This window comes from Falco rusticolus, chromosome 6, assembly GCF_015220075.1.
Source record: "Falco rusticolus isolate bFalRus1 chromosome 6, bFalRus1.pri, whole genome shotgun sequence".
Classification (NCBI taxonomy): domain Eukaryota; kingdom Metazoa; phylum Chordata; class Aves; order Falconiformes; family Falconidae; genus Falco; species Falco rusticolus.
The window spans coordinates 17,699,563-17,708,289 of record NC_051192.1 but is presented as its reverse complement, the minus strand read 5'-3'; the positions used below and the strand labels follow the sequence as shown (position 1 = coordinate 17,708,289).

Below are 8,727 nucleotides of genomic sequence, written 5' to 3'. Positions count from 1 at the left end.
TGCCTGGTTATGGCTTCTTTATGTGAAAAACCTCAGTTTTCCTTAAAAGATTTTGGGGCTATTCCTGATTCAGGCAACCCAATACTGCAGTAGCCCAAAACTTGCATGAGTCATTACTCTTCTTAAATTGGGCCACATGTGCAAAAATGCTTAAAACCACCTTGGACTAAAGGAACAGAAAGAACCTAAAAGTTCTATGAAGTTCTGGAGGCCTGAATTTGCCCTTTGAACAACAGTGTCCATCACATGATGTCCCACGGTAGTAAAAATAATATGTGTTGCTGGCAGTGTCGCCAACTTCCCCTGGTGACTGCTGCAGCGCTTTGTAGATCTCCTGGACCATGTATCCAGAAGGACCAGAAACCTCGCTGCCCAGGAGAGATGCCACACTTTGGTGAGGAAGGGGACTGGAATAGGCTGTTTCTCTCGGCAGGACTCTATGTGGATGATTTTAAGAAATCTCAGTGCTGGGAATATCTTCCTCAAGACCAGCTATCAGCTTTGGAGTTGCTTGAGTGCCCTGAATGGAAAGGCAGCTCAGATGCCCACCCTCAGGTTACCTAAATCTGTGTTTTGGCCCCAGCTGGGTAAACTCCCCATATGGCATAAAGCCTGGCTTTGCAATACAGTCGGTGAAGCACAGATAAAAATTACTGTTGCTCTGTAGACATAATGCTGGATTTCTGCTCTCTGGTTCCCCAAGCAGCACATTTGTGCTCATGTTTCCAGGTCTTTGGAAGCAGCTGACAAGCCCTCTGTTTGCTTGTGTCTTCTCTGAGCTCAGGGGTCTCTGTGGCTGGCAGCTCACTCTACCCCAGCTGCACAAAACACTGGGCAGCAGCTGGGATTTCCAGGCAGGTTTGGGCCAAGTCAGGTCTGGGCAGGTTTCCACGAGGCTGGCCAAGGCCACTGAAGGGACAGCAGGGATGTTCCCTGGCTGGATTTCATGCCGTTTTTTGCAAACTGTGGACGTGCTGCAAGGACAAGTGTTGGGCAATTTTACCAAAGGTCTGTCATCCCTTCCTGTCTTTTGCACAGTGGACACTAGAGGAAGAGAATGGCAAAGAGAAGATGAAGGATCCCTATGGCTTCAAGTTGGCTGAGGACATCCCATCATTAGAGGTAAGCTGCAGCATGATAGAGGCATTTATAGACAGACAGGGTTTAACCCAGCTGCCTTCACACCAGCAATGTGTGGTGCTCTGGACTATCTGAGGTCTCCCACCACCTGGGACTGGTGGACAAGGGACAGGAGAGAGGAGACCAAGCAAGCCTTGCTGGAGCAGCTGGGGAGCCCTGGTGGGACACAGGGGCATCTCAGGCAGCATTTGCCTAAGTGTGAACAAAGGAATCAAGACCTGGATATTCACAGAGGGCAGGATCCTGTGCCATGCTGAGTGATAAAAAGCCAGCTGGGATTTAGAAGAGTCATAGAATAGAATCATAGAATCATTTAAGTTAGAAAAGACCTTTAAGATGATAAAGTTCATCTTAACAACATTTTATACATATATATATATACATATATATATGTTAGTGTGGATTTGCTAGGACTGTAGAGAAATGGGAGAGTAAGAAATGCCACCATTATAGAATATGTGTAACTTTAAGCAAACAATCACCTAAATTAATGTCCTGACTATTCCTGAGTAAATTGCAGATCAAAATATCTGGATTATTCTTTTCTATTTGTATGTTCTCCAGCTAAGATAAAATATAAAGCAATTCTGAAAATTCAGCCTTTATTTCTCTCATAATATTTATAGATTACAAGTATATACATACATATACATAGGCATACATATATACACGCATACATACATATGTGTTTGCATATATTCTCTGTATAAAAGGACATGATTTTTAGGGCTCCACACAATAGCCTTTGCAGTACTGCAGAGAAAGGAAATTGAATAAGACGTTTAGCTGTTAAAATGCTTTCAGTATTAATTGATAAGCAATTATTATTCTTTTATTAGACATGTTTAATTGCCAAGAAACACGTTAGGGAAATGTATTATTTTTGTAAGCCTGAATAGCAAAACCAATGTTTAGAGTCAATAATAGCATTTTATTGTTAAAACAGCATAGTTTAATTATGATATTTAAGAAATTTAAAGTACATTTACCACCAAGTGTAACAACAGATATAATTAATTGGTTGAAGACCTTACCCCAGTCTTGATTCATATTTGAGCTTTGTTCTGTTTTGTATCATTTTGGGCAGGTGGCACAGGCACAAAGCGGGAAACAGGAGGAAAGAGCCATTTTATCCTATTTTGAAGTCGTTTTCTGGAGGTCACTGACTGTCAGATCACAAAAGCTCAGTTCAGAGGTCTGTGGAACACATTTATGGATTTAATATTGACAGTATTTATTTCTGCCTCTTTAAATTTCATCATTTGATTAAGTACTATTTTTTAAAAAAGAAAAAAAAACAAACAAAAAACCCCAAACAACTGAAACAAATGCTCCTGCCTACTGTAAAGCACATACATACGTTTCATTGATTAAATTATACAGAAATGGGATTTAAAATAGCTGTCTCTTTCTGGGTGGTCAAAGCACCTGTTTTGAGTTTTCCTATCATATCACTAGGGCCTAAATAAACAGGATTTTGGGCACCTGTGACACAGAGACTGATGATTCCTAAAGGAAGCAAATGTGTCCGAGCTCCCCCAGGTGCTGGCTTCAGCTGCCAAGGCAAAAAACATCCCACATTCCTTTTCCCTGGACCTCCTTCTGTTACCTGTTAGGTTCAATATGATTTTCAGAGCAAGGACTGGCTTCTTGTCCACTGCAGGAGTCCACGGCAGATAGCAAACACTGATGGCTTTGAGGCTGGACTCTCAGAGAACATAATTCGCTAATATAGCAACACTGGGATTCAGAAGGCATCAGTATAATGAAGAAGAAAACCCATAAAACCCTGCTGTCAGCATATTTTACGTACTCTTGACTGAAGAAGGATGTTGGAGAGAAATTTCAGTATTAGCTCTCCACTGCCTTCTCTTGGGAGGCAGGTGACCTGGCTAGGTGGGTGCTGTTTGGATGGCTGTTCCAGTACAAGGATGTTGAGATTTTTTTCTAGACTCTTAGTGGTATGACAATCGAAACACAGCATCTTTGTTCTGGGCTTACCTAGGTGCCTTCAGGGCCCAGGAGATACCAGTGCTGCCATGAGCATCTCTGGTCCAAGTCCTCTGAGGGGACATGGTTGACCGAAACATGTTTTGTGGAAGTTGTTTCCTTTGGCCACTTAGCAAGGGGGTGTATGGAAGTAGAGGCCTCCCCAAAAATTTTATTGTTCAAACAATAGTTATTTCCTCTGCGAAGAGTGGAATATAAACATGGTAAATGCATGAAAATGAAAATATTCTGGGTGCACAGATAAGTGTGCTCTTCTGTGTGATTGCACTACTGCAAAACGATTGCTCCCAACTGGGCTGGGTGCTCAAGTCAACTCCTCTCTGCTCTCAAGATATTGTCTACAGCCCACAAGACCTATCAGGAGTTTTTTGGGGGTTTTTTTGCGAGTCTTACGTAAAAACCAAGCTTCCCTAATGTAGCTGTTTGGATGCTTGGGTAGGTACCTCCAGGCTTCAGAGAGGACCCTTCTGCAGTCAGCACTAGGCACTGTGGCCATGGGACAAGCCTGTAGAATGAGGGTGCTGCTGGATCCAAATCAACAGCTTTCAGTATATGTCCCAGGATGTTTTTTTCACAGCCTACGATGGATCAATGTGTTGTACACAAACCAGGTTGGTGTAAGGGGCTTTTCCAAAGAGCCAGCTCATGTGCCAGAGAAAGGGGAGGGAGTTCACAAGCGGTCACCGTTTCTCATCAGCTGCTGGGAAGTGGCATTTGAGCTGCTGGGAATTGCTGTGAAAAGCCCATGTCCTTGGCCAGCTGGTCTGTGGCAGCTCGGTCATCAACAGGAACGTATAAAGACAGTTGTGTTGGGGCAAGATAGCACTCTGTGAAGGTGCCCCTGGAGAGGAAACAGCTGGGACAGGCTGGCCACCGTGACTCCTCTCCTGAAGTCCTCTAGGGTGAGCTGAAGGTGCGGTTTCTACACCACTTTCAACAGATAAGGAGAAAAATACGTATCTTTTTGATGATATTCTTTGCTTCTCTAAAAAGAAATTCATTGTTCTGAGACGTATAATTTTGCAGCTTAATTAAATTCTCATAAACAACTGAAACGTACAATGCTTGGTATTTCAGTAATGCATTTGGCTGATAATTATAGTCAATCATAGCAATTCTGAATGATTATAGTAGTTTGCATTATTTTCAAAAGTTAATTGCAATCTGCAGCAACAAATGATGGTGTGGAGATACACAGGCTTTGAGCTGGCACACGTTATGGAGGTGCTGTGGAGAGGAGGGATAGGTGGTTACTAGGCTTTTTCTTAAAGGCAGTTTCAAGGACTACTGGTTTGTAAGCTACAAAAATGGCTATTTGAATAATTAAAGTTGCTGAGTGTTAATTATCCAGAGAAATTGGAATGGCTTAAGGCTTAAGTCATTATCTACACATATCTGAATTAAAATATGTGATCGTCAAATAAAATGAACATTTCAGTCATTAAGCAACTTGGTACAAACATGAAGCACTGCACCATATGGGCTGCCATGAAGAAAGTTAACTCCATCCCAGCCAGACTCAGTATGATTGTTCAAAAAAAAAAAAAAAAAAAAGGAAAAAACTCTAAAGGGAAGTACTGTTGAGTTTGTGCATGTAGCAGCATGACCTATAAGTTATAAAAGGGATCTCTAAGAAAAGCTGGCTTATATTATGACTTCGATAAAATTTAGAGGAAACTAATTACATTTCTTACTTTTTAAAAAAAGTTATAACATCCAGGATGTATGGGACTTAAATACAGGGGTCTTCACTGGAGCTGGTGTAGGTTACCTTTGCAGATGATGGAAAGAAAACCACAGTATTAATCAAATTCTTTTAAATTTCATAGGCATAAATACATTTTCTTGATCTTATGCAATGTTCTTTCAAATATCTTTCCTCAAAAAGTGTTATTTCAATAGATTTATTCTACAACATTTACTCTACTGCATAAATGACAATTTTTATCAACAAATTGCAGCTTATATGTCATAAATAGTGTTTGTACTGAGTAATGACAAATGCAGGTTAAATGTATGACCTCTTTCTGTTATTTTCTTAGTAGCTGTTGTATTTGGTGGCACTGAATTTGGACATGAAGATCTTTTCCCTTTTCCTTGCTGTTCTTCTCTTAATGCTCCAAGGCTCTTCAGGTAAGAGTTACATAAAATCAAAGGAAATGCACAGGGAAAATTGTGAGTAGGGAGTGCATAAAATAGAAATAGAAATTAAATGAGTTTTAGTCCCTTTTGTCCAAGGCAAACTAGTGCTGCCAGCATGCTGGGCACACTTTGGCAGTGAACCCACACCAGCTGGGTCCAATGGATACACCGAACCCTCCTGCTTTGGAAAATAAGGGAATTTAATGGTATGGATGGGGCTGGTCTACATGCAGCCTAGAATACTGCTGTCATGCTATAACCCTAACTTCTTCTTCATCTTGTTTGGGAAGGAAAATCAAGACTCTGGTATTTTTTTGGTGCAGGTTTCATGCGTGCACCTAATAACCATGTGCAATGCAAACAGGCTGGGGGTACCTGTTCTGCTGACCACTGTCCTCTACCCAATACGAGATTCTTTGGACGTTGCCAGCAAGGAGTCCCTTGCTGTCGGACTGTGGTGAGTGATGGATTTGATGAAGATCAGGTGTTTCTTGGGAGAGTGGCTTTATTATTCACTTCCACACATCCACTCTGCTTCTTAGATGAGAAACTCCTCCAATGTGAGCTGGCAAGGGAGTAGGGACTTTGTATATTCATATATAGGATTTCCCAAGGATTTCCTAACGAGTTCTCTCTGTAGTGTTCATGATGTAGCTCAGGTGCCTCATGGGAAATATCACTGTCAAATCTCTTTGGCAGAGATAAGTAACTAGCTAGAAATGAACTCTTTTTTTCTGATGTTCCCATTAGCTGGTTCAAACTGGTCATGATGAGTAATACTGGCTTCAAAGGGCACACTGTCAAGAAACCCAGGACGTTCAGGTCAGGTTCATCAGAAACCTGTGTGCTCCAGAATGCAAAGCCTAGCAGGTCTCACAGTCAGAAAAGCAACCTGAAAGTCACGTTGTTCTGTTAGATGTTTACTCCAGTTCTGTAATTTTCCCTTTTTACACAAAACCAAAACATGAAATCACATTTTTTTTCTTGAATTCCTTACTGGAATCCTAAAGTTCAGCCTGTATCTTTAGTCCAGTATGAGACCTTAGAAACACATACCCATGCAAATTTACACTTTGCCTCCACTGATTCTAATACTTCATTTTCTGTTTCTTTTTGCTGTAAGATGCTGGATCTAGTCTTAATTTTGGAGGCTGTGATTTAACCTTTGTTCAATATTACTAGCAGAGATTTTAAAAACAAAGCCTGAGCAGCAGAAATTCCTCTCTGTGACAGAGATTTCAGGATGAGTAGGAAGCTTCAGGTGTGGAGACCAGGCAATTCATTATTAAGTAAAACAGAAAGGCAATTCATGATTAAACTCCAGCAGCAACTGATGAGTTATCCAGGAATATCAGCTCTGGTGCTCATTCCACCCCTTCTCTGCTTTTTATTCAAGTACTTTCCTAGTTATAAGTACAACATCTGAAAGTTTCTTTCCTTTTTTGCAGTATGATTAGTTGGTATCTCAGTTGGGCTAAGGAGAGCTTTTGGCAGCTTAAGAGATGCATCATCCCATCAGAAAATCTGGAATTTTGAGCTGAAAATACCCATTTAACACACACGTGCACACACAAAAACATGAACAATAACAGAAAGAAAACTAACTCCTCCACAAACAAAATTAATGACCTGAAGAAATTCCAAAGCAATTCTTGAACCAACCAGGAAAGACCAACATTTCTCGTTTTTCTAAAATGTTTTTTTCTGTTAAAACTGTGGCCACCAACATCTGTCCCAGAGAGAGGATTACCAACATGCAGAAGTCTGTTGCCATGAGAGGAAGCAAAACAGGTTCTTCCTTTGCCCCTCAGAACAGATACTCATTATTTTCTTTCCTTTTTTTGATTTAGTAGTAATGTGAATAATGCTAGCAGACAAAGTCTCCAGGGAACATCAAATGTTCAGCTGGAGTGTTCATATTTCATAACCTACATATCTCAATAAATGTTAATAAACTTGCTCCAGAAGGCTTGCATTTGATTTTTCTACCTGTGAGGTGTGCGTTTTTGCTGGAGGATCTGGCTCTCATCTTACCTGGGGTCAACATGAGATGTGCCCTGTGATAAACTTATCCCAGAGAAAAAGACACCAAACCCACTTACGTCAGAAATGCCACCTGGTCCTATTCATCATGAAGCTGAGCAGTAACAGTCAAGGGCAACTTCTCCAAGACCGCTGTGATTAGGCTACTAGAAAGCTTGGCACAAACTGGTTGTGTTCCGCACCCATGGCAGTCCTGAAACCATCTATGGCAGCTCATGGCATGAAGAGCATGGACACTTTTACTCCTCCCTTATCTTGGATCCTTTTGCCCTTTCATTAGCACTCTGGGCTGTTAGGTGTGGGGAAAGGAAGCAGGGGATGCATCTATACCTTGTAACAGCAGGTGCTGAAACTCCAGGCTGATGGGGACACCACTCACTGCCTCCAGACAGCATAGTGCAGTGATAAATAGTTTGACTAGTTTGGGATCCAAAGAAGGAAAATTCCATTAACATGATGCTGGTCTAGACTAAATAAAGGCAGCAGGAGCAGAATGACATGAATGTGGTGAGGCAGTTTCAAGATCTAAAGAAGCTGGTCTTCTGCCACCCTGGGGTTTCTCTGCATCACCATTCCCAGCACCTCAGATGCAGCCCTGCAGAGGTGCAGAGGACTGAGCCTGCCTCCTGAACCCCAGCCTGTTGCTCTGCACTGGGATGGCAGAGGGAATGGACCCTACTGCTTTTTGATTTATTAATATATACTTTGCCACACAAATCACTGCAACACACCCTGCAGGACGATTTAACAGGACTTAATGACACATGAACTTATATTAACTTGATTTAGTTAAATAAAATTCATATACAGATTGATTATTATAGACAATAAGAACAGCAAACCCCATCCTGACATACATGAGCAAATATCAGTAATGCGGTTTCACAGTGACTTGCTTTTATTAGAACTGAAGCTGCAAATCTCTTTATTGGGGTACAAGAACTCCTCCTCAGATCTTGTGCCCCTGAGTGTCTTCATCCCCATGGGAAGGGCTCTCCAGGCTTGCACAAAGGTTGCAATCCATTGATGTCAAAAGATGAGAGATGTCTCCGATGCCCAGAGCTCTTGTCTCTGTGGTCAGTGGGGTGTCAGTTCTAGGAACTGGGTGTCCTGCAAGGAAAAGTCAGGTGCTTAGATAGGCCACCAAAGAAGTAGATTATACCTTGCCATCTCAGACTACTGTAGATGTAAGGTAACACATAAGCTTAAAGACTCCTGGAGATCCTTGCAATCTGGACTGCTGACTCGTGCTTCTGGCCATGAGATAACCCAGATAAAGTGGAGGATGTGGATGGCACCACTTCGCACACACCACAGCTATCCAGCTGCAGCTGCTGATGACCCGGAATACCTGCCAGGGTAGAGTCTAAGCATAAAACTAGTTTAGGAAGA

At 41.8% G+C, this 8,727-nt stretch overlaps 1 protein-coding gene across 3 annotated transcripts; it reads left to right on the top strand.

The window, feature by feature from the left end:
* Positions 1–993: 993 nt before the first annotated feature.
* LOC119149808 (gallinacin-8-like) lies at positions 994–8,201 on the top strand. 3 transcript variants are annotated; one of them, XM_037391537.1, is made up of 5 exons: positions 994–1,122; positions 2,228–2,335; positions 5,196–5,283; positions 5,616–5,749; positions 6,741–8,201. In XM_037391537.1, the coding sequence occupies exons 1-5, from the start codon at positions 1,072–1,074 to the stop codon at positions 6,747–6,749; spliced, it is 390 nt and encodes a 129-aa protein (XP_037247434.1). In that variant the 5' UTR covers positions 994–1,071; the 3' UTR covers positions 6,750–8,201. The 3 variants fall into 3 exon arrangements, with proteins under 3 accessions (XP_037247434.1, XP_037247433.1, XP_037247435.1); XM_037391536.1 differs by lacking the exon at positions 6,741–8,201 and adding an exon at positions 6,043–6,281; XM_037391538.1 differs by lacking the exons at positions 2,228–2,335; positions 6,741–8,201 and adding an exon at positions 6,043–6,281 and having other exon boundaries at positions 995–1,122.
* The last annotated feature ends 526 nt before the right edge of the window (positions 8,202–8,727 follow it).

Bases quoted from the DNA above. Each gene is read 5' to 3' on its own strand.
- LOC119149808 (XM_037391536.1), top strand. From the start codon at position 1,072: ATGAAGGATCCCTATGGCTTCAAGTTGGCTGAGGACATCCCATCATTA. The intron at 1,123-2,227 runs GTAAGCTGCAGC...CATTTTGGGCAG, and splicing joins AGGACATCCCATCATTAGAG to GTGGCACAGGCACAAAGCGG. The intron at 5,750-6,042 runs GTGAGTGATGGA...TGTTCCCATTAG, and splicing joins TCCCTTGCTGTCGGACTGTG to CTGGTTCAAACTGGTCATGA.